The sequence below is a fragment of the Neomonachus schauinslandi genome, chromosome 3 (assembly GCF_002201575.2).
Source record: "Neomonachus schauinslandi chromosome 3, ASM220157v2, whole genome shotgun sequence".
Taxonomy (NCBI): domain Eukaryota; kingdom Metazoa; phylum Chordata; class Mammalia; order Carnivora; family Phocidae; genus Neomonachus; species Neomonachus schauinslandi.
In genome coordinates, this window is record NC_058405.1 from 185,864,027 (window position 1) to 185,887,958 (window position 23,932).

Sequence of the window (23,932 nt, forward strand, 5' to 3'; positions counted from 1 at the left end):
TGTATTTTTTCAGCATGCTTTAAAACTTATAAATGTATAATTATATGTTCACTAAGGAATATGTGCTCTCCCTAAAATGGGTACTTTTCCTGTATAATAAAAGATTTATTCTTTCAATTTTTTTTTTTGTCCTGAAAAAGTGATTTATGCTTATTTGAAGGATAAACTTTAAACCCAGGTCAAAAACAATAATCATAAGTTCATTCTTTTGTCCTAACTTTAGAAAAAGGAGAGAGAATAGTAGTGATTAGTGCTTTTGTAAGTTCTTCTGTTTGACTCTTAAGAATGCTTCAAACTGTTCTTCCCTGACATTAGATATGCTGGTAATTGAAGACACTGGTGCTTTCTGTCAAAGTTCATCCCCTACCAAAGTGCTGATTCCATGCCTCATGATAATCAGATGCCACTGTAGTTTGAATCGTGGGGTCATGCAGAACCGAAGTGCACGGAGAGTGTATAGTATTTGCCTTATGAATTTCATGTGCATAACATTATTTTCGTTATCAACCATATGCCAAAGAAGCTAACTTTTAGTAGAAGAAATCATAATTAAACTGTTTTCATTTACATTTTAAAATCAAGTTATTAGCAAAATCACTAGTCTCAGCCTGAGTAAACATTATAAAAACATTCAGAGTGCTTTAGGTAGTTATGGATAGGTAGAAACATAGTGAAGTTAATCTTTGTATAGAATTTTGATGCTTTTACCCCAGCTCCTCATGGTTGCCTCTTGGGTGAGTTTTCTGTCATGAGTGGGCATTGTTGACATCACACCTATCTAGGCAATTCTCATGAGTCTGTGTGCTGGGCAACCAGATGTTATAGTTCTCTTCAAGGCATCACGGCATTTTGTGCTGAGCTTGCCCGTAAGCAAAAGGGTTTGTAGACTATGTTCCCAACAAGCATTCAGTGAAAGAATGGACAGGGTCTGGGCTGAGCGAGAAGAGAAATTCCAGCGGATCAAAAACAAACAAGGTGGATGTTTTAGAAGACCAACAGTGTTTGTGAGCCCAAATGTCTGATGTCGATTCTATTAAAGAGAGTTAGTTAAACAAAGTAAAATTTTAGTGTATTTTCTACCACTGACCCTCCTCACCCCAACAACTTAGATTTTGGACATATGTTGTCTTTTTCTTAAATCTTTCTTTCTGATATTCAATTTCCGTGTCTGATTTATTTGTTATTAACTTAACAATTTCCCCCAATTTTTTATTGATATATTTTTAAAAGACAGTTTGGGGTATATAATATATGGGGCTGAAAAAACAGTGGAAATAAGCATTTTTTAAAAGAATACCATCTATTTTTTCAACCCAGCATCTTAAAAGTTAAGTCTGATTAACTTAAGTTGTTGTAAATTACTCTTAACATTTCTTAGATTATAGTTATTTTATGATTTGATTAATAAACGTTTAAATTAATGATTTTGACTAATTTTTTATATTATAAAAATTGTAGCAGACTTTATTCTGATATTGTAAGACGTTAAAAAGCAGTGGTTAGTCTTCATAAGCTAGGGATGTGTCTTCTACATTAGGTTTAAGTGGGGCTCAAAACTGAATATGTATGGGAGATGGGACGATTAAGGACAGCAAAGCATCCACTTTGGGAGCTGAACTTAAGAAACTCAGTAAGAGGCAAACATGAGCCAGATGCCTAGAAGGATAGATTCCTATCATGGTGCATACTTAACAGACGGTTTAGAAATGATAGTAATAGAGAGAGTACTCTGGAATTCAACATTTGATCATGAGTACTTCTTTTGAGTAATGATTCTAGGTTTGTATTTAAGCAATCTGGATATAAAGTTCTTTAGTTTTCATAGAAGTGTAATAGTTTTTGTAAGTAAAAGATGGGGGAGGATGGGAATAATGTTTTCTTACCTTTTCTGTGAGTGATTTATAAGTAGCTACCTCTTTTGGGCATTTTAATGTTTTGCCTTCTCATTTTCAGTTTGAGTTTTAGATTGCTGGTTTTAGCAAATTGGGCCTCAGTAGTAAGAACATTGAATTTTTTGGCTCATTTCTTTGGTGTATCTCCCACAGAGAAAGCAGTCAAAGAAAATTTTAATAGGTTAAAACCTGCCTCTCTTTTTAAGACTCTCTTAGACTCAGGTTTGTCAGATATTAACAAGAGTTCCCCTTTCTTGGGGCGCCTGGGTGGCTCAGTCGTTAAGCGTCTGCCTTCGGCTCAGGTCTCGGTCCCAGGGTCCTGGGATCGAGCCCCGCATTAGGCTCCCTGCTCGGCGGGAAGCCTGCTTCTCCCTCTCCCACTCCCCCTGCTTGTGTGCCCTCTCTCGCTGTGCCTCTCTCTCTGTAAAAATAAATAAATAAAATCTTAAAAAAAAAAAAAAAAGAGTTCCCCTTTCTTAAAAAACAAAATACCTTAACTGGCATCTTTTATTCTTAGGCAGTCTTTTTTCTGTTGGAAAGTAGATGTAATAAACAGTATGCTGGGGTGGATTTAGGAATGTCCCAGGGGGTATTATACAGAAATAAAAACTCCCTAGGGAGAATTAAGAGATGAGAGTAAAGGGAAAGGAAAGTAAGCATTCTATTGTGGAAAAAGCAGTAGAGGATGCAGAATTAGATTCTAATTCTGCTTTGCTACAATGCAAGTTACTTCTGTCAGAGTTTTTGTTTCTTAAGCTAAAATTAGAAGAGTGGGGCTATATAATATCTCTGACATCTGTCAGTGCTATAATTCCATGCCTTTTTGTTGGGAATCAGAATTACAAATGGGATCTTGGCACTAGCAAATAGGCATGATGAGTTTGATGTTAGGATTTGCCACAGGGAGTTGGTCTTATACATCAAGAATGATATTTTCATGAGAAGAAAGAAATATGTTTAAGGCCTGCCAGAGGGAAGGCATGGACTTCAGTGTGGAAAGATAGCTAGTGTTATAAGCCTGGGCTAAGAGTATGCCATGTGAATGACTCATCGACATTTCAGTCAGATACCTAAAGCTTATTTAGAGTGTATACTTTGAATCAAGTGTCCTTTAAAAGTGATTTGTTTAAAATTTATCTTTCAAAGCTTTAGAGTATGTTGTGTGGCTCAGTACTTACTGAAGATAACCACTGTTGTCACTTAGTGATGTCATACGTATGCTGAGCTCTGAGTTTCATTTAATTTGCCTAATTTTCTCTTTAGTAGGTTGATCATTTGAATTCACAGCCAGTCATAGTTTTCTTCTCTATTTCGTATTCGTGATTTTTTTTCCTCAAATACTGTCATAAAAATTTCCTAAGGTTTGTATCCTCCTCCTCATCCCAGATGGCCCTCGTTCTGCAGGCTGGCGGGAACACATGGAGCGACGGCGAAGGTTTGAGTTTGATTTTCGAGATCGGGATGATGAACGGGGTTACCGACGGGTGCGCTCTGGCAGTGGAAGCATAGACGATGACCGGGATAGCTTGCCTGAGTGGTGCTTAGAGGATGCTGAAGAAGAGATGGGCACATTTGACTCCTCTGGAGCATTCCTCTCTCTAAAGGTAAGAAATTTGTTTTAAATGTTATGACAGGCACTGACCTGCCGGCAAAGCCAAAGGTATTGTTGACCTTTGGCTTTATTTTCTTGATACAGAAAGTACAGAAAGAGCCGATTCCAGAAGAGCAGGAGATGGACTTCCGGCCTGTAGAGGAAGGTGGGGAGTGCTCTGACTCTGAGAGCAGCCATAATGAAGAAGCCAAAGAACCCGATAAGACAAATAGGAAAGAGGGAGAGAAGACAGATAGAGTAGGAGTTGGTAAGGCTCATTTTTGTCTTTTACCTTCTTCTTCAAATCAAAAGTTGTTAATTTAAGTTGTTAATTTAAGAATACTTCACATTACAGAAGCTAGTGAGGAAACATCCCATACTTCCTCATCATCTGCTAGACCAGGTACTCCTTCAGACCATCAGCCTCAGGAAGCACCACAGTTTGAGAGGAAAGAGGAACCCCAAACTGAGCAAACGGAAAAAACTGAGGAAGAGAGTCAGACGGAAACTAGCCTACCAACCAAAGTGCCCAGCAGAGGGGATGGTATGTATTTATGAGAGTGGACAAGCTAAAACAGGATTCTGGGGGCACCTGGGTCGCTCAGTCGTTTAAGCGTCTGTCTTTGGCTCAGGTCATGATCCCAGGGTCTTTGGATCGAGCCCCGCATCGGGCTCCTGCTCAGTGGGAAGCCTGCTTCTCCCTCTCCTACTGCTGTGTTCCCTCTCTTGCTGTGTCTCCCTCTGTCAAATAAATAAATTTTAAAATCTTAAAAAAAATAAAACCGGATTCTCCTCAGACAGGCCAGTGATCACTGATAAGATGGGCTTCTGTTTATGCCTTGTAGAACCTCTCCTATTGGTAAATTATTGGATTAGATTATTTTACCAGTAAACCCCATCAAATGCTGTTTCCCACGTATTTGTCCTTCCCCAAATTCACCAAAACAGAGTTAGAAGAAGCAAGGGTACAACTCAGGAATCTCACTTCCTAGGGTGTTATGACATAGCCATCTTGGTATCAGTTGAGCAGACAGGGTTTAGGATCCTCTGCAGTAATTTGATTCCCACATCAGACAGGTATCTTCCTTTCATATAGTGGTTGATGTGTGTCCAGAAGGCATATCAAATTGCTCTTGTTCCAAAAGAGGCCAAAAAGAACATGGATGGATCTGTGGAAGTCCTACCATCTTTGCTAGAGAATAAGCTTAAAGTATATCCCCTTCTCCAGTGTTACTGTTTTGATTTTAATTTGCTCATATAGCTTAGTAGGCAGTTTTAATGTTTACTTCCATGTTTCTTCTTGCCCATAGTTAAAAATGACATTGTAATGCTTGATGTTGAAGGGTTAATTGGTTGAGTCACCATAGGAAATCACACCTTTAACATGGCATGTGAGCCCTTGCATGACCTGGCATCTGCCTGCTTCTGTACGGTTTCAGTGCCATCTCTGTCTTCTTTGTATTCTGTTCCCCAGCCTCACAGCCTCTTAGGTACTGAAATGTGCCTTGTTTTTTTGTCTCCTTGCCTTGGCACATGCTGTTCTCTGTGCCTGAAATTCTCTGTGCCTGAAACTCCATCCCACCCCAAGTTCCCGAGCTAGGTTAGCGATCTTCTCTTGTTTCTTAAACAACCAGCACTATTCCTGACATAGCACTACAATATTATAAAGATCTGCTTGTATTATCTTTTTTGCCTAATAGACTAATATTTTGAGGGCTTAAACCAGGGATATCTTTTCAGAGTTTTATGTTTAGAACAAAGCTTAGTGAGTGAATTCAAGTATTTGAATGTCTGTCAGGCACTGTGGGACTTGTCCATTTTGAGACCTGTTTGCTATGTAGTAGTCATTTTTCAGTTATAATGTGCCCCCAAATTACTTGTGGTTCATTCTCTTGAATGTAGATGCCTGGGACCTTATTCTAGGAGATTTTAGGATGGAGTCCAGAATGTGTATTCATAGATATGCATTAAAGATTAAAGCTCCAGATTGATGAGAATAGACGGGAGATAAAGCATATGTATATTTGTCATCTAGGGAAAAATTCCTATTTTTAGAGGGTTGGTAAAGAGTTGCCAGAGAAAATCTTCAGAGGCAAGAGTGGCCTAGAGTGAAGGGACAGTAAGGAAGGGAGGTTTCAGTTTAGGATCGGGCTGCTGAGGTCAGATGAAGAGGACTAGGAAAAGCCATTGGATTTGGGGACTTTAAGGCACTGTTCTCTTAAACAACCAGCACTATTCCTGACATAGCAATACAATATTATAAAGATCTGCTTGTATTATCTTTTTTGCCTAATAGACTAATATTTTGAGGGCTTAAACCAGGGATATCTTTTCAGAGTTTTATGTTTAGAACAAAGCTTAGTGAGTGAATGGAAGTCCTTAGTGAGTGGAAGTCCTAGTGTAGCAGGTGTGGGGGGTGGTGGTATATTGACTGTTCTTTTAAGAAGTTTGGCAAAGAAAGGCAAGAGTTCCGGAGAGGAACAGGAATTTGGAGAAGCTGTCTGTAATTGAACAAACAAGGTTTCAAAGGGGAAACTGCATTTGTATCTAATTACTCCCATCCCCTTTCCCTTCTTTAGCCCGCATACTGAGAGGCTAGAAATAGGGACCAACACAGAACCTCTTTTGCAGTCTTTGTTCTTATTGAGAAGAACTTCCTGCACTGTCCAGGTTGACTCCCAAATGCTCTTCATTATCCTTAAGACTGTACTGTATTGAATTACATTAATCATCACCTGAAATAGGTATTTATTCAAGATAATTGCAGATATGTGTAATCAAAGTTTTGATGATGAGTTACGGTATTTTTGAGAAGATTTGCAGTGCTTTGTTAATGGTCTGCTATATGGAGACATGTTACAAAGAAGGTATTAGACCGATTGTTTGCTTTCAAGAGGGAGATGTGTAACTGTTGGGCGGATGCCCTAGTGACACAGGCAGGCACTGTAGAAGGACCTCGTAGATATCTTTTAATCCTTAGACTGTGCCCTTCTCTAGAGGTACTTCCGTCACTGTAGGGAGAAATACTACACTTCTCCCTAAGAAGTATCTGCAGTGTTCCTGACACATTCACAGTTCTTTTGAGCCCACTCAGTGAACGGCCCAACTTGATGATACATTCTTCATAGGAGTCTGTATAGTTTAAAGGGTTTTCATCTTTCTATGTGTTTTTCCTTTAGAAATGGTTTCTGATGTCCAGCAGCCCCTGTCACAGATTCCTTCCGATACAGCCTCTCCTCTTCTCATACTTCCACCGCCTGTTCCCAATCCTAGTCCTGCCCTCCGGCCAGTTGAAACGCCGGTCGTAGGTGCTCCTGGGATGGGCAGCATTTCCACAGAGCCAGATGATGAAGAGGGTCTCAAACATTTGGAGCAGGTAAAAATCATGTAACCCTTTTTTTCTCAAACAGTCATAAAATTTGGAAGCATTAAATGAATATTCAGAAATGGAACTTCTGTTCACTAGAGTTTATGTACTGGAAAAGTTGTTTGTAAATCTAGTATTTTTTTGTATGAGTAATTGTCTTTCAAATCATTTCATGCTTATAAGTTTCAGCTATGTAGTAGTCATTGTGTCAGGTTATTTTTTCTCTTCTGAGGTTGCCCTTAGCTGTTTGCTTTTCTTTTTTCTTTTTGGAAATTAATGGAATGCCAAAAATGGCAAATACAAGCAGCTGTGGATGGGCATAGCGTCTTCTGCATTTTTTGCCTAAAGTATAACTGGGACAATAGTTAAACTCAGGATTTTAACATTTATGTCTCTAGATTTTCCTAAGATTAGATATATCTTTGTTTTATGTAAAGTAAATGATAGCTTGCTTTCTATAGAAGAATTTCTCTTTCTTTCGGGGTGGGGTGGTTTTTGGTGGCAGGAAATTCTTGAAGACAGAAAGAAAGGAGGGCAGTGTCTCAGTAAAACTTGTAAAAGATTTTATTTGTAATTGTATTGAGTCTTTGTTGTATTAACACCCATGTTTTTACAGGTTTAGTTTATATGCTTCAGGATTGACCAATGGCTTATTAGTTTAAAAAATAATCTTATTAGTGTGTTGCTTAGAAGCCTGGGCTTTCATCCGTACCAGTTCGTGTTCCAGTCTCAGTTTGGTTTGCTTAATAATTTTGAGACTTTAAGTAAGATTTGACCTCCCGAGGCCTTAGTTTCCCCCACCATAAAATGGGGACAGTACATATTACATGACCTTGTTGGAAGAAGTAAATGGTTGCCTGCCGTGTTTCTTGCACAGTAATACCTTTCACAGGTCAAGTCATTCAAGAAAGGTAGGCATTTTTATTATGTGTTCAAGTATTAATTTGGCATCATTTGTTTCCTCAATCCCTTTTTTTTTTTTTCCCCTATCAGCAAGCTGAGAAGATGGTGGCTTATCTCCAAGACAGTGCACTAGATGATGAGAGACTGGCATCTAAACTGCAAGAGCACAGAGCTAAGGGAGTCTCAATTCCATTGATGCACGAAGCAATGCAGAAGTGGTATTACAAAGATCCTCAGGGAGAAATTCAAGGTAGCTTGTTCCATTCTACTTGAAGCCATTACCTCTAGATTCTGTAAGATGGTCATTATTTAATGTTAATTTGCATAGTAGTTGAAAACAGTCCATTTTTACAGGTTTTCATGTGTGTGTGTGTGTGTGTGTGTGTGTGTGTGTGTGTGTGTGTGTATATATGGCATTTCTATAGGTTCCTCCCATGGTACTTTACAATTTCAGTGGGGGGGAGGGCAGTCCACTGAAAATCATTTGAATACAAGGTGGAATGTGATTACTAATATAATAGGGATGTAAACAAAATGCTCAAGACCCCCTCAGTTCTGGCTACCCAGCTGGTTAACTAGGCAGGTCAATTCTTTATCTTCTTTGTACTTCAGTTTCCCTCCCATAAAAAAGGTGATGGCAGCAGTCTTGGAAGACCTTACTTGAATGTTTTGCTGAAGTGGAGTTGATATCATAAATGATAAAGACCTGTTAAAAATGTGGGAGAAAGGATTGTACATATTATACGTTAACCCTTTAAAAGATTTGTATGGTGTACAAGTTAGATTAGAATGGGGAGAGAATGCTATAAAAGACATTTGTTGATTCTTCATTTCTGTGAAATCTTCGTTTATAACCTGAAATTGGTTGACTGTGTTAGTGTCAGTTTCATGATACTGTTTTACCAAGTATACCCTGTGACCTCTTTCCAGCATACTAACTCCTTTTCCACACTCAGTCCCCTTACCCTTTCCCTTTATTCTCCTTCATAGCATCTATTACTGCCTGGCTCTGGATATATTTGTTCATGGTCTGTTTACATCTCTGTAGAATGTAAGGTGCATGGGATCAGGACTGTGTGTGTGTGAGTTTTTTTGTTTTGTTTTTGGTAAAACAAGCAAAAGCATTTATTCAATGTTTTAGAGATTGCAACTGGAGAGACAAAGTGTGCTTTCCAAGTTGAGGACTCTCTTTTTAATTAAAACACATGGGTGTGTGTTTTAATGAAATTTAAGATAATTGTAGCTTCACATGCAGTTGTAAGAAATAATAGAGATTTTATGTATTCCTTACCAGTTTCCTGCACTGGTAATCTCATGTAAAACTGTAGTACAGTGTCCAGCCTGGATATTGACTTTGATATAGTCAAGATTCAAAACATTTCCATCTCATGTTGCCCTTGGATTGCCACATCCATTTCCTTCCCATCCATATCTACTCCTTAACACTTGGCAACCACTAATCTATTCCCCATTTCTATAGTTTGTCATTTCAAGAATGTTACATAAATGGAATCTATTTCCATCAAATGGAAAAATGTTTTTTTTTTTTACTCAGCATAATTCTCAGGAGATTGATACAGGTTGTTACATGTATCAGTAGGGTTTTTTTTTTTTTTTTTGAAGATTTTATTTATTTGACAGAGAGAGACACAGCGAGAGAGGGACTATAAGCAGGGGGAGTGGGAGAGGGAGAAGCAGGCCTCCCGCCGAGCAGGGAGCCCGATGCGGGGCTCGATCCCAGGACCCCGGGATCATGACCTGAATGCTTAAGACTGAGCCACCCAGGCGCCCCTGTGTTTTTTTGTTTTTTAACTGAGAAGTACATCATTGATATGGGTATATCATAGTTTATTTTATTTTATTTTAAGATTTTATTTATTTGACAGAGAGAGAGAGTGAGAGAGGGAACACAGGCAGTGGGAGTGGGAGAGGTAGACCTGAGCTGAAGGCAGACACGTTAACGACTGAGCCACGCAGGTGCCCTCTTCATGTTTTTTAACCTATATTCTGATTAGATTGTTTACTTTTTTTACCTTTGAGTTTTGAGATTTCTATATATAGATACTAGTCCTTTATTAGATATGTAGTTTGCAAATATTTTCTCCCAGTCTATATCTTTTTATCCTCTTTAACAGAGTCTTTCACAGATCAAAAGTTTTAAATACTGATGAAGTCCAGTTGATCAGTTTTTCCCTTTTATGGATTGTGTTTCTGGTATTAGGTCTGAGACAGAAGAATTCTTTTTCTAGCTTCAGATCCCAAAATTTTCTTCCCAAAATAATTTAGTTTTTTGTTTTACATTTAAATCTGTGATTTTTTTTTTGAAAGATGAATTAATTAATTATTTATTATTTAGTTTAGAGAGAGAGAGAGAGTCTCAAGCAGACTCCACACTGAGCGGGGAGCCCGATGGGGGCCTTGATCCCATGACCCCAAGATCATGACCTGAGCCAAAACCAAGACTGCTCAACTGACTGTGCCACCCAGGAACCCCAACTCTGTGATCTATTTTGAATTAATTTTTGTGTAATGAATGGGACTTAGATCAGAGTTTTTTTGCTGATAGATGTCCATTTGCTCTGGAACCTTTTGTTGAAAAGCCATCTTTCCTCTTTTGAATTCCTTTTGTACCTTTGTCAGAATTCAGTTGGGCATATTTATGTTGGTCTGTTTCTGTGTTCTTTATATTCTGTTCCACTGATCTGTGTGTCTGTCTTTCCACCAATACCATAGTCTTGATTACTGTAGCTATATAATGTCTTGAAATTGGGTAGACTGGTTCCTCCCGTTTTTTTTTTTCTCCTAGTTTATTTTTTATAAAAACAGTTTTTAGCTTTTCTAGTTCCTTTGCCTTTCCATATAAATTTTAGAATAGTCTTATCTATATTTACCATATAATTGTATTCAAAAATCTATATTTAAATATCTTGCTGAGATTTTAATAGGAACTATGTTAAACCTCTGTATCATTTTCAAGAGAATTGACATCTTTCCCATGTTGAGTCTTCCAATCTATGAACTTACGTAGTTTTCAGCATAGATTCTACACATGCTTTTATTAGATTTGCATCTACTTGAGGGGCTCCTGGGTGGCTCAGTCATTAAACGTCTGCCTTCAGCTCAGGTCATGATCCCAGGGTCCTGGGATCGAGCCCCACATCGGGCTCCCTGCTCCACAGGAAGCCTGCTTCTCCCTCTCCCACTCCCCCTGCTTGTGTTCCCTCTCTCTCTGTCAAATAAATAAATTAAAAAAAAAAAAAGATTTGCATCTACTTGATTTTTTTTTTGAGTAATTGTAAATTTTATTTCAATGTCTTTATGTTCATTGTTACTATATAGAATTGAATTTTGGATGTTTGTCTTTAGTCTCTGACCTTGCTGAGCTCATTTGTTAGTTTTAGGAGTGTGTTGTTGTTGTTACATTCCATAGGATTTTCTTTGTAGACATTACTGTCATCTATAAGTAGGGACAGTTTTATTTTTTCATTTCCAATCTATGCCTTTTATTTCCTTTTGTTGCCTTATATATTCCAACACTGTGTTGAATATGATGGGTGGGAGCAGACATACTTGCCTTGTTTTTCCTCTGTTCCTATCTTAAGGGGAACACATTCAGTCTTAAATAATTAAGTGTAATACTAGCTGCTGGCTTTTTATAGATGCTCTTTATGAAGTTGAGGAAGTACCTTATTTTTTGAGAGTTTGGGTATTGGTTTTTTCAAATGCTTTTTCTGCATCTGTTGATAGGATCCCGTGATTTTTCTTCTTTAGCAACTTTGGTGGATTAAATTGATTGCATTTTGAATATTGAACCAGCTTTGCATCCTTGGAGTAAACCCCATTTGGTCATGCTGTATAACTCTTTTTATATATTGCTGGATCCTATTTGGTAATGTTAAGGATTTTTGTGTCTGTGTTCATGAGGGATGTTGTTTTGTAGTTTTTTTGGTATCCTCATTGTCTGATTATAGTATCAGAGTGATAATTAGCTTCATAAAATGAACTGGGAATTAGTCCCTCTTCTATTTTTCTGGAAGACTGTTTAGAATTGGTGTTAATTCTTCTTTAAATGTTTTGTAGAATTCCCTAGTGAAAACATCTGGGGACTTCTTTTTTGGGATTTTTTTTAAAGTAGGCTCTATGCCCAACATGGGCCAGGCTTGAACTCATGACCTTGAGATCAACAGTCACATGTTCTGCCCACTGAGTCAGACAGATGCCCTGTTTTTTTGGAATTTTAAAATTACAAATTCAATATCCCTAATAGTTACAGGGGCTATTTAAATTCCTGATTTAATATGGGTTGATTTGGTAGTTTGTGTTTTTTGATGAATTCATCCATTTCATCTAAGATGTCAAATCTATGTGTTATTTGGAGTATTCCCTTATACTTTTTGATGTTTGCAGGTTCTGTAGTAATAGCCCCTGTTTTATTCCAGATGTTGGTCACTTGTTCATTTCTCTTTTGTCATTGTCAGTCTTGCTACAGATTTGTTAATTTTATTGATCTCTTCAAAGAATCAGCTTTGTTTCATTGATTTTTTTCACTATTTTTTTGTTTTCAGTTTCATTGAGTTCTGCTCTTCTTTCTTTCCTTCTTAGGGTTTATTTTGCTTTTCTTTTTCTAGGGTCTTGAGGTGGGTGCTTACAGTATTGATTTGAAAGACTTTTTTTTCTAATGTAAGCATTTCGTACCATAAATTTCTCTTTTAGCACTTCTTTAACTGTGGTACCACAAATTTTGATACATATATTTTCATTTTCATTCAGTTTAGTGTATTTTTTTTTTTAAGATTTTATTTATTTGACAGAGAGAGAGAGAGAGAGGGGAGGAGAGAGAGCACGCACTCAAGCAGGGGGAGCGGCAGGCAGAGAGAGAAGCAGGCTCCCCACTGAGCAAGGAGCCTGATGCGGTGCTTGATCCCAGAATCCTGGGATCATGACTTGATCTGAGGGCAGCCCCTTAACCGACTGAGCCACCCAGGTGCCCCCCCGGGGCCTTTTTTTTAAAGAGAGAGAGGTGAGGGGGTTGCAGAGGGAGAGGTAAAAAGAATCTTAAGCAGGCTCCACGCACAGCATGTGATCTTGACGCGGGGATTGAGCTCACAACCCTGAGATCATGACCTGAGCCAAAATCAAGAGTTGGACACTTAACTAATTGAGTCACCCAGGCACCCCCCAGTTCAGTGTATTTTTTTTTTTTTATTCTCATGAGACCTCCACTTTTGAAAAATATATATTTAAGTAATCTCTACACCCAAGTGGGGCTCGAACTCACGATCCTGAGATCAAGAGTTGTATGCTCGGGGTGCCTGGGTGGCTCAGTCATTAAGCGTCTGCCTTCGGCTCAGGTCATGATCCCAGGGTCCTGGGATGGAGCCCTGTGTCAGGCTCCCTGCTCAGTGGGAAGCCTGCTTCTCCCTCTCCCACTCCCCCTGCTTGTGTTCCCTCTCTCGCTAGTGTCTCTCTCTGTCAAATAAATAAATAAATTCTTTAAAAAAAAAAAAAAGAGTTGTATGCTCTTCTGCCTGAGCTAGCCAGGCCCCCAAGAGACTTCCACTTTTACTTGTGGTTAATTTGGAAGTGTGTTTAGTTTCCAAGTGTTTGGTTTCCTGTTACCTTTCTGTTAACGATTTCTGGCTTGATTTTATTGTGGTTGAAAAACACACGATATATAATTTCAATTCTTAAAAATGTATTGAGATTTATTTATGGCCCAGAATATAGTTCTTTTTGCTGTATGTTCTTTGGGTACTTGAAAAGAATGTGTATTTTGCTGTCCTTGGACCGTTCTATAAATATCAATTGGACCTTGTTGATTGATGGTTTTGTTGAGCTCTATAATCTTGTTGGTTTTCTGTCTAGTTCTGTCAGTTGTCATGAGAATGGTGTTGAAGTCTTCAGCTGTAATTGGGGATTTCTCTGTCTTTTCAGTTTTATTAGATTTTGCTTCACATATTTTTACAGCTTTGGTGCATACACTTTTACAATTGCTGTGTCTTTTTGTGGATTGGTGGATTGACCCTTTATTGATATATAATATCCCTCTCTGTCTCTGGTAATTTTCTTTGCTCTGAAGTCTGCTTTATCAAATACTAATATAGCCACTCTAGTCTTTTTGTTTGTTTGTTTAACGCTTGCATGATACATCTTTTTCTATCCTTTTATTTTCAACCTGCCTATATTATATTTGAAATGACTTTCTTGTAGATAGCATATAATTGTTGTACATATTGAGTCATGTTTTTTGTTACTGGCTGCTTCTGCTCCAAATCTGGGATACATGAGGTAAAATGAAAAGTCAGGGAATTCACCACTATGTGTTTTCTTAGGCCCCAAGGTTCTAGCCAGTCTGCCTTCTCCCTACTCTTCAGAGTCTTCTTTTGTATATAATGTGTAGGGTTTTTTGTTGAATTTAGCAGGAGGAGCAGGGATAAGTACATCTATTCCATCTTCCCAGAATTGGACATTCTAGGGATTTGTTTTATTTAGTATTGTATTCCCACTGCCTAGACCCATATAATTGGTGTTCAGTAAATAGTTGCTGTATGAATTAATTAATGGTTATGGATCAGAGTGCATTTGTTAATTTTATGTATAAAATATTTGATTTTTAATTGTAAAAACATCTAGAGAATGTCGTTGCGCCCCTGCCTCCAGCCAGATTTAGTCATACCTGGGTAAATCAATTGTAAATTATCTTAATTTAATAGATTATTATTTATACTTTGCTAACCTTTAATAATCTGGCAGAAAATGAAAATTAGAGGAAAGCGTATTTAGCCTTACATGTTTATATTCTTTATGCCTTAGTAATATAAAGTAACAAACATACTCTTCTCAGTTTTATTATACTTTTCTGATAAATGAATTTGTAGAGATTGAGATGTAGACATTTATGCTCCTTAAAATAATTAAAGCCCCACAGAGAATTTGGGATGTATAGACAGAAGTCTTATTTCAAAATAATTTCTGTTGTATTTTATTAGTTAGAAGCCTATTTTTACTACCTTTGGAGATGGATTAAATTAAAATATCGTACAAAATATTTGACAGGTGTCACCTGAACAAGGTGTACCTCTGGATAAGGATCAGATTCAGGAAATATTTTTTTCCTTTTCAGTCTGAAAGAATTTTTATTGCCCTTCTGTTTAATTGGTACTATTATAGGTCCCTTCAATAATCAGGAGATGGCGGAATGGTTTCAGGCCGGCTATTTTACTATGTCTTTATTGGTGAAGAGAGCATGTGATGAAAGCTTCCAACCTCTTGGTGATATCATGAAAATGTGGGGAAGGGTTCCCTTCTCTCCCGGTCCAGCTCCCCCTCCTCATATGGTAAGTACCTTATAGCTCACCCAGAACACATACTAGATGCAGAAACCCTTGCTTCTCTTTGTAAACACAACCCAGATGTTGCATCTAATGAGGAAGAAACTGTACTTTTTTAAAGTAATTGAAATGGCAGTGGGCAGTCTGGATTGTAGACTGCATACCTAGCTATAACGATCTTTTCAAAACTCAAATACCTGTGTTCAACCCCACTCCCCCCCCCCCCCCCCCCCCCCCCCCCCCCCCATCTAAAGAAACAAAATCCTTCAGTAGCTTCCCAGCAGGTATAGAATAAAAAACAACATCTTACCCTGTTTTGCCTATCAGGTCCTACATATTCTGGCTCCTTATTTTTCTAAGCTCACTTCGAGCTTTTAACTTTATCTGCTGTGCTTCAATTAAGTTGACTTTTTTGAGTTCCTTTTTGCCTCTAATTAGAATGCACATTCTCCTCTCCTCCCCTTCCCTTACCTCTTTTTGCCTCTTGCTTTCTGACTCATAAAGTTCCTAAATTATAGGTTTACCTTAAAGCAAATAAATGTTACTAATAAAAAATTCTAGTGCTTTGGAGTATTTTGAATTGAATACGTTTTTCTTTTTTTTAATATAAGTTACTGGCATTTTAACTAAAAATTGGATCATAATGTAACCTCCCTTGTACACTGACACTGGAATACCTTTGAAGGGGAAATCTTACTCCTCTGCAGCTGCCTCTAGGCCTCTCCCTATAGAGTTCCCTTTGGAGGGCTTTGGATGGGTGCCTTACTTTTCCTTCTCCAGGTTGGAGTGTTGGGTGGCTGCTATAGTCAGAAGTGGCCATAGCCAGACACCTTTAGTGTGAACACTGGGTCACTGCAGCAGCAGTCACCATTGATTTATTCATCAGCTACATAGTTAAGGCCTGTGCTAGGCCTTGTGGTAGGTTCTTATGCTATCAAGGTAAATAGGACACAAACTCTCTTACGGTCATACGGGTTCATAGGTAAGAACAGTGGCCATCAAACTTGTTTGGCCACAGCCTGTAGTAAAATAAGTGAGTTTTACATCACTACTCTGTACATTCATAACTGTATGTGTATATTTGTGAAACAAGTTTCACAAAGCATTTTGTGCCATGCACATATTTTCTTCCCTCCCTTTCCATATAAATGTTGATCTCGACCCAGTAATTGATGTCACAATCCACTGATGGGTTGAGACCTTGTATAATTTGGAGAACAGTGATGATTCCTAGGTGAGGGGAATTATTTCTGACATTTCTGTTATAAATCCAAAGAAAAATGAATTGTGTATTCTTTTATAAACATTTAACTTCTATACCAAGTTTGAGCTCTATTTCCCTTTTCTGAAATTGGGATGGGTTATCGTGCATGTTTCAGAGCTGAAAGTTCATCCCTTGGAGCTTGTCATGTTTGCCCTAGCCCATTTCCTGACTTCTAGTTATAGGGGCTGAGCCTCAGTTATGGGAAGAACCATGGCAAGCTCTGCTTCTGTCAGCTGTTATTGCTGTTGCCCTGAATAGCACTGATAAGAAGAGAGTTCACCTTGATGATGAATATACCTTGAAATGTAGTTTGTTTTTTTTTTTTTTAAGATTTTATTTATTTATTTGAGAGAGAGACAGCACAAGTGGGGTGAGGGTCAGAGAGAGAAGCAGACTCCTTGCTGAGCAGGGAGCACAAAGTGGGACTTGATCCCAGGACTCCAGGGTCACGACCTGAGCCGAAGGCTTAAGGACTGAACCACGCAGGCACCCGAAATGTAGAAATTTTAGATTAACCAAGTGTAGCTTCCATCCTCCAGTATTTAATGGGAAAGAAAAATGTCCCTGAATTTCAAATGATCTCCACCCCAAGAAATTATATATCCAGTGTTTTATTCCAAAGCATAGTCTATGTACGATAAAGATATAAACTATTCATTAATGATTTGCCTTAATCTATGTCACCCTTATGCTTTTATTATTTCTATTATCTTCCACTTCACATTTCATTCTTTTTCCAATTTTAATTTTTCAGAATTTAAATTCCATCTATGTTATTTGAAACATAAACTAAAGTTTTTTTTTTTCTAACTTCATACACACACATACATACACATACTTTTAAGAATTTTTTTATTTGACAGAGAGAGCGAGCGAGAGCACAAGTAGGCAGAGTGGTAGGCAGAGGGAGAGGGAGAAGCAGGTTCCCTGCTGAGCAGAGAGCCTAATGTGGTGCTCGATCCCAGGACCCTGGGATCATGACCTGAGCCGAAGGCAGACACTTAACTGACTGAGCCACCCAGGCACCCCTCTAACTCATGATATATTAATAGCAATAGAAACACCTAATTTGGAAAGTTACAATGTTCAAAGCTCTTTCATATTTTGTTAATGTAAAACTTTTCAGCATCTTTAACAAGACATACTTCTATGCTGCTCTCTGTATTCATTATGGGCCCTTGTCAAATTCCTACCGTAACATATACATTAACAGATAATTTTACTCCTTTCTGAAGGCTTTGTGCCCTTTCTCTTAATTTCTGCATGATCTCCAGATCACTTTTTTTTAAATAAAGATTTTATTTATTTATTTATTTGACAGAGGGTGAGAGATAGCAAGAGCAGGAACACAAGCAGGGGGAGTGGGAGAGGGAGAAGCAGGCTTCCCGCGGAGCAGGGAGCCCGATGCGGGGCTCCATCCCAGGATCCTGGGATCATGACCTGAGCCGAAGGCAGACGCTTAAAGACTGAGTCACCCACTTTTAACATTGAGAAATAATACATTTTTTATAATGACTGTGGAGTACAGTACAACATTTAACTTCAAGGGTAGGAGGAGAGAACAGTCCCTGAAACAAGGATCCCTTTCCCACCCTAGGGAATCTCTTACAATGCAGACACCATCTTTTTCCACTAGATGGCATTGTTTAGCTTTTTAAGAGTTTTTGTAATAGTTGAGTGTTTTGGAGCATAAAGGGGAGGTGGGAAGTGAAGGTCTGAGATTCACTTTGCTTTCAGATAATATGTAGTAAATGGCTTTTATGCTCTTTGCAATTTGTTCAGTGGTATTTCTTCCCCTACCCCTTCACTCCTAGGGGGAGTTGGACCAGGAACGACTGACCAGGCAGCAGGAGCTCACGGCCTTGTACCAGATGCAGCATCTTCAGTACCAGCAGTTCTTAATACAGTAAGAGCAGTAACGCAGTAGGGTGCACTGCAGTATTCAAAGTGTCTTTATTTAAAAAACATTTTTTTGAAAAGTTTATTTGAGAGAGAGTGCACAAGAGTGAGAGGGAGAGGGACACACAGAATCACCTCTGACTGCAGAGTCCGATGGGGGGCTTAATCCCAGGACTCCAAGATCATGACCTGAGCTGAAATTAAGAGTCTGATGCTCGACTGACTAAGCCTCCCAGGAGCCCCTAGGTGCCTTTAGATAAAATCTCCCAAGTTTCACCTTTTACAGCAGAGAACTGAAAGTTTATAGGATACTTCAGTCACCTAGCTAGTGGCATGTTACCACTATATATCTGGAGTTTGGTCTTACCTTCTTAAATACCAGAAATTTGCAGAAAATGACACATAACTAGAATTTCGCTCTTTAGCTCCTAAAGCAAGAAACAAAAACATTTTAAGAATTAAATGCCTCCTAAATGGCTCAACTTTGAATGCCACAGTGAAAAAACATAGATGAGAGGGCAGGAAAGAAGTAAAAATTTATACTGTTAGCATTGGTGTGGAATGATGGCAGAATCACTTAGATTATGTGTCCCTTTGGTAGAAGAAGTAAGATTTGCTGTCATCTGGTGCGAAGATTGGCAAACTGGCTTGATCTCTGTTGTCATGAGCAGGGTTTTATAGGAACACAGCCACACGCGTTTGTTGGTGTGTTGTCTACAGCTGCTTTTGCACGGCAGTGGCAGAATTGAATAATTGCATGTGGCCTGCAAAGCTGAAAATATTTACTGTCTGGCTCTTTACAGAAAAAAATTTTTCTACCTCTCATCCAGTTGGGGAAAGAAAAATCTTTTTTTTTCCCCCCCAAGATTTTATTTATTTATTTGACAGAGACACAGCGAGAGAGGGAACACAAGCAGGGGGAGTGGGAGAAGGAGAAGCAGGCTTCCCGTGGAGCAGGGAGCCCGATGCGGGGCTTGATCCCAGGACCCTGGGACCATGACCTGAGCAGAAGGCAGACGCTTAATGACCGAGCCACCCAGAGCCCCCGTGAAAAAAAGTCTTAACCTAAAATTTTCCAAGCTGAAACATAAATTTTGAGAATTTTTATACAAGTGATTTTATTTTTGCAAAAGGTGCTTCATGTGAAAGAAGCTATTCGGATCTGTTTTTCACTTGCTTTCTGATATTTTCGGGGAGTTTGACAGTTTTTGACATTTTGTATTTTTTTTTTGCTGTCCTCTTTGAGCATGTTATCTAGAAGTTCAGTTCTTTTTAGAATGAAGTAGAGAATTTTCTGTGTAACTATCCTTATCATGAAGAATTGTTAAGATTTATTTGATAGCTATTTCTAATGGTGTTTTTGGGGGGTGGTGGACTGACCTTTGTCTTTCAGTATCTCAGTAAAGTGTACTAAATGTGCATAGACAGGTTACACTTTATTTTACTTTTTGAAGACAACAGTACGCACAGGTTTTGGCTCAGCAACAGAAAGCAGCCCTGTCTTCGCAGCAGCAGCAACAGTTGGCTCTTCTTCTCCAGCAGTTCCAGGCTCTGAAAATGAGGTTGGTGGTCATTCCATGATGTGTCGTGTGTGTGTGTGTGTGTGTGTGTATGTGTATTAAAGAAAGAGAAGAAAGGAAATTTTAGTATAATGTGTGAACTCTGGTATCAAAATACCCACACAGGACACATATGTGTGTATTGTATGTAAAACCAGAATATAGCTTTTAAAAATAATAAGCTGGCAATAAAACATTTTTGATCTTTTTACTCATAGAGGATAAATTTCAAATAAGAACCTCAGAATAATGACAGTATTGGAAAAGCAATGTATTCTTACAGAACCACAATAAAAAAATTGTAGTCTAGAAGTTTAATCTCCTTTTCACCCATGAGATCTCAAGAAAGATACGCACACTACCACACAGAGTAAAAATTTTTCAGAACCCAAAAGCCATTAAGATAAGTCTGAGGAAAAGGAAATTATGCTAAAAGTCTTAAATTTCTGTAGTTTCAGATTATCATTCAGGGCAGTACTTGCTGTACTTCCTTCAGAGGTATCTGTGACCGTCTTAAAAACCTTACTGTCCAATTTAACCAAAACCTTCCACATTTCTCTTTTCAGTCCTAACCCAGCGGGTGAGGTGGGCACGTTAGGCAGTAAGGTGCCAGTTTACAGATGGATAACCTGATACACTGAGAGGCTAAAGAACTCAGTTGACATAATACACAAAGAACTTCAGAGACAGAACTAAAATGAAGACCTTTTGACTTATGGTCTATGGGTTTTTCATTATAACATGCTGCCTCTTTTACTCTTATTGACATATTCTGAGTTTTTTTAAGACCATAGGTATATGAATTACCTAGAAATCAACATTTGTTAGTACCTTGATTCCAGAAGTATGATGACTGGGCCTCTATCTTTGTTCCTCTTCTAAACATTTTGGTAGTGTTACAGTTTAGTTAAAACAATGAAGGAGTTTTCTGGACAAATAGCCTGGAAATCCTACCAATCCTGTAGAAATTCCTCTTTATCTGTTTTTGCAAATGACAAGAACAAGTTGATTTTTTTATTTCCCTTTTGCAGAATATCTGATCAGAACATCATTCCTTCAGTAACTAGGTCTGTGTCGGTGCCAGATACTGGTTCTATCTGGGAGCTTCAGCCAGCAGCCTCACAGCCTACAGGTAAAAATTGGAGCTTGGTCTTCAGTGTAGCTCTGAAGATTTAGACTCTTAGTTTATAGTTCAATTTTTAAAAAATGTGTCAGTTTTTGAACCGTTCTATGTTGAATATTAACAGGTAGTTAATAGACCCCAGCAAAGGATTGAAAATATATTGTTAAGGATTTGCTAGAAGTGTTTAGTAGATAAATTTCATGAATTTGAATCAGCCTCTCTTTTTATGTTGCTCTAACCAGTGTGGAAAAGTCCTCTGAATTGTTTTTGGACTTCTGCCAGCCAGAGTGGAAAAAGAAAAAAAAGCTTAAGTAAAAACACCTATTCTTTTGAGTGAAGTGTTAATATATAGCTTAACACTATAGGTACCCAGAAGCTTTGGGATGAAAAAAGCCTGCTTTAAAGTGAACATCCTACCTCATTCTCTGATCGTTTTGCATCTAATTAGAAAATTTGGGTCTGGGATTTTATTTTATTTATTTATTTATTTTTAAAGATTTTATTTATTTATTTGACAGAGAGAGACATAGCGAGAGAGGGAAAACAAGCAGGGGGAGGGGGAGAGGGAGAAGCAGACTCCCCGCCGAGCAGGGAACCTGATGTGGGACTTGATCCTGGGACTCCAGGATCATGACCTGAGCTGAAGGCAGTCGCTTAACCGACTGAGCCACCCAGGCGCCCAGGGGTCTGGGATTTTAAAAAAGTCTTGATATTGGTGGAACACTTCTGGATTTTAAGGTTTGATACCTGCAGAGGTAGGTAGTTTGAACCATGGATAGTCCTTACAAGAGGTTATAGTTGGTGTTGACAATTCTCAGGAACTATAGGCATTGATGGATTTTTCTTAGAGCCCTTAAGGTTGTCAGGTGATAGTCTCTTGCTAACACTGATCCTGGGGATTATAGCAGGAGAAGGACTGATTATCATCCCTCATCAACTTTCCCTGCTCTGTGTACCTTATTTTTTCTTGGTAGCCATTTATAGTTCGGATGTTAAAATATTCTCCAATTTTGGGGGAACTATTTATAAGTACCTTATTAAACAGTTTCTTTCTTTGGGTATGATACGATCAAGGCCCTTTACAAATAGTCCATTCGTTTTATACAACCAATAATTTATAGTATAGAAATAGTGTAGGGAATAGAGAATGCTGGAAAGTGGTATCAGCAAACCTTGTGCTGGCAGTAGGAAAGCAGACTCAGAAGCCTTTATCTATTTGTTTACTCCTGCATCTGACTCTGTGTTGCCTTGCAGGTCAGTAGGACCTGTTGTCATTTGTGAGACCTGCCCAGCCTTTCCAGAGGCCTCCCCAGCTCCAGCTGTACCTCTTTCTTTCTCTTTGAAGTGAAATTCACATAACATAACATTAACCATTTTTAGATGAGCAATTCAGTGGCATTTAATACATTCACAGCATCATGCAACTACTTAGTGCTCTCTAGTTTCACAGTTATACACCTCTCTTGACCCCACTCTCTATTGGGCGTGCAGTAAGAGGTTGTATGGCTTCTGGAGATATTGTGGACTTTGGGATCTAATACACTGGGGTTTAAATCCTGGCATGGCCGCGTGCTTGGTGTGTGTCCTTGGGAATGTTATGAAACTACCCATGACCTATAGCTTACTCATCTGTAAAGATGGATATGAACCAAATACCTCATAGGGTTTGTTTGTTTTGAGAGAGAGAGGGAGAGCAGGGGGTTGGGGAGGGGCAGCGGGAGAGGGACAAAGGGAATCCTAAGCAGGGTCCATGCCCAGTGTGGAACCCGACACAGGGCTCGAGTCGGATGCTCAAACGACTGAGCCACCCAGGTGCCCCTCTTACAGGGTTTTTTTGAGGATGAAGTTAGTTTCCCAGCAAATGCCTGGTAATTTCTTTCCTTCTAGATGTGTTGAAGGATACTGATTTAAACCAGAGACCACTGGCAGTTTAGTCTACCTAAAAGCAGCACAGATATGTATGATGGAGCTTATTCAGGGACAGGGAAACAGCTTTTTCATTAATGCTTGTGGATATGTGATCATGTATGTAAGCTCTGATAACCTTCACTTTTCTCCTTATTGTCTTATAGTTTGGGAAGGTGGTAGTGTATGGGATCTTCCCCTTGACACCACAACTCCAGGACCTGCCCTTGAACAGCTTCAGCAGATGGAGAAGGCCAAAGCTGCAAAGGTCTGAAACTCCTTCTTCCATAGCAGTGCATGCTTTCCATCTGTAGGACATAGGCATTTGTTTACCGATGTCTCTCTCTGGCTAACTCTGCTTTTTCCTATTAGTTTACTGTTACTTAGCTGGTATATAAGCACATTCATATTCTATCCTTACTGTTCCCGCTTTTCCCAAAAAAGACCTCAAACAATGAAAATTAACAAGTTTAAATTAAATCACTTAAAATTGATTGGTTGACACATTAATGATTATGATCAGATGTATACTTTAATTATATTATTCATGGTATAAACACTTGTTATAAATTCTAAGACCTAGGAAAATATACACTGCATTGCTTATCAAACCCTTGATCTGTGGCTTGAGTTCCCACATTGAATCTTTTTTTTTGAAGATTTTATTTATTTATTTGACAGAGACACAGCGAGAGAGGGAACACAAGCAGGGGGAGTGGGAGTGGGAGAAAGTGAAAGCCTTCTCATGGAGCAGGGAGCCCGATGTGGGGCTTGATCCCAGTACCCTGGGATCATGACCTGAGCAGAAGACAGACCCTTCACTGAGCCACCCAGGCGCCCCTCCCCCCCCCATTGAATCTTTATAGTGGTGTTAGTTTACATTTCTTACTGTCCCCAGACATGTGGTTGAAAAGCTCAACATTAACATTAGATCCCATGTTCCATTCACATCTTCTGGAGGAGCAGGGAATCTTGAATTTTGGTTTTTAGTACTTTCCAGCTGGGGATGTCTTATCAACACTTAGTGTCATTGTAATGATTCTGGATTCTCATGCCTCTGGGAGAATCTTGTTCCTATTTTATACTTAATGTATTCTT

The 23,932-nt window shown here is 38.8% G+C and overlaps 1 protein-coding gene across 1 annotated transcript in view; it reads left to right on the plus strand.

The window, feature by feature from the left end:
- GIGYF2 (GRB10 interacting GYF protein 2) overlaps nt 1–23,932 on the plus strand; it is a 139,007-nt gene that overhangs the window by 79,777 nt on the left and 35,298 nt on the right. The window contains 10 exon segments of the mRNA XM_021690376.2: nt 3,297–3,496; nt 3,589–3,751; nt 3,839–4,027; nt 6,663–6,859; nt 7,844–8,003; nt 14,924–15,090; nt 18,163–18,254; nt 19,702–19,809; nt 20,838–20,938; nt 23,002–23,102. Coding sequence (XP_021546051.1) covers nt 3,297–3,496; nt 3,589–3,751; nt 3,839–4,027; nt 6,663–6,859; nt 7,844–8,003; nt 14,924–15,090; nt 18,163–18,254; nt 19,702–19,809; nt 20,838–20,938; nt 23,002–23,102 — 1,478 coding nt within the window.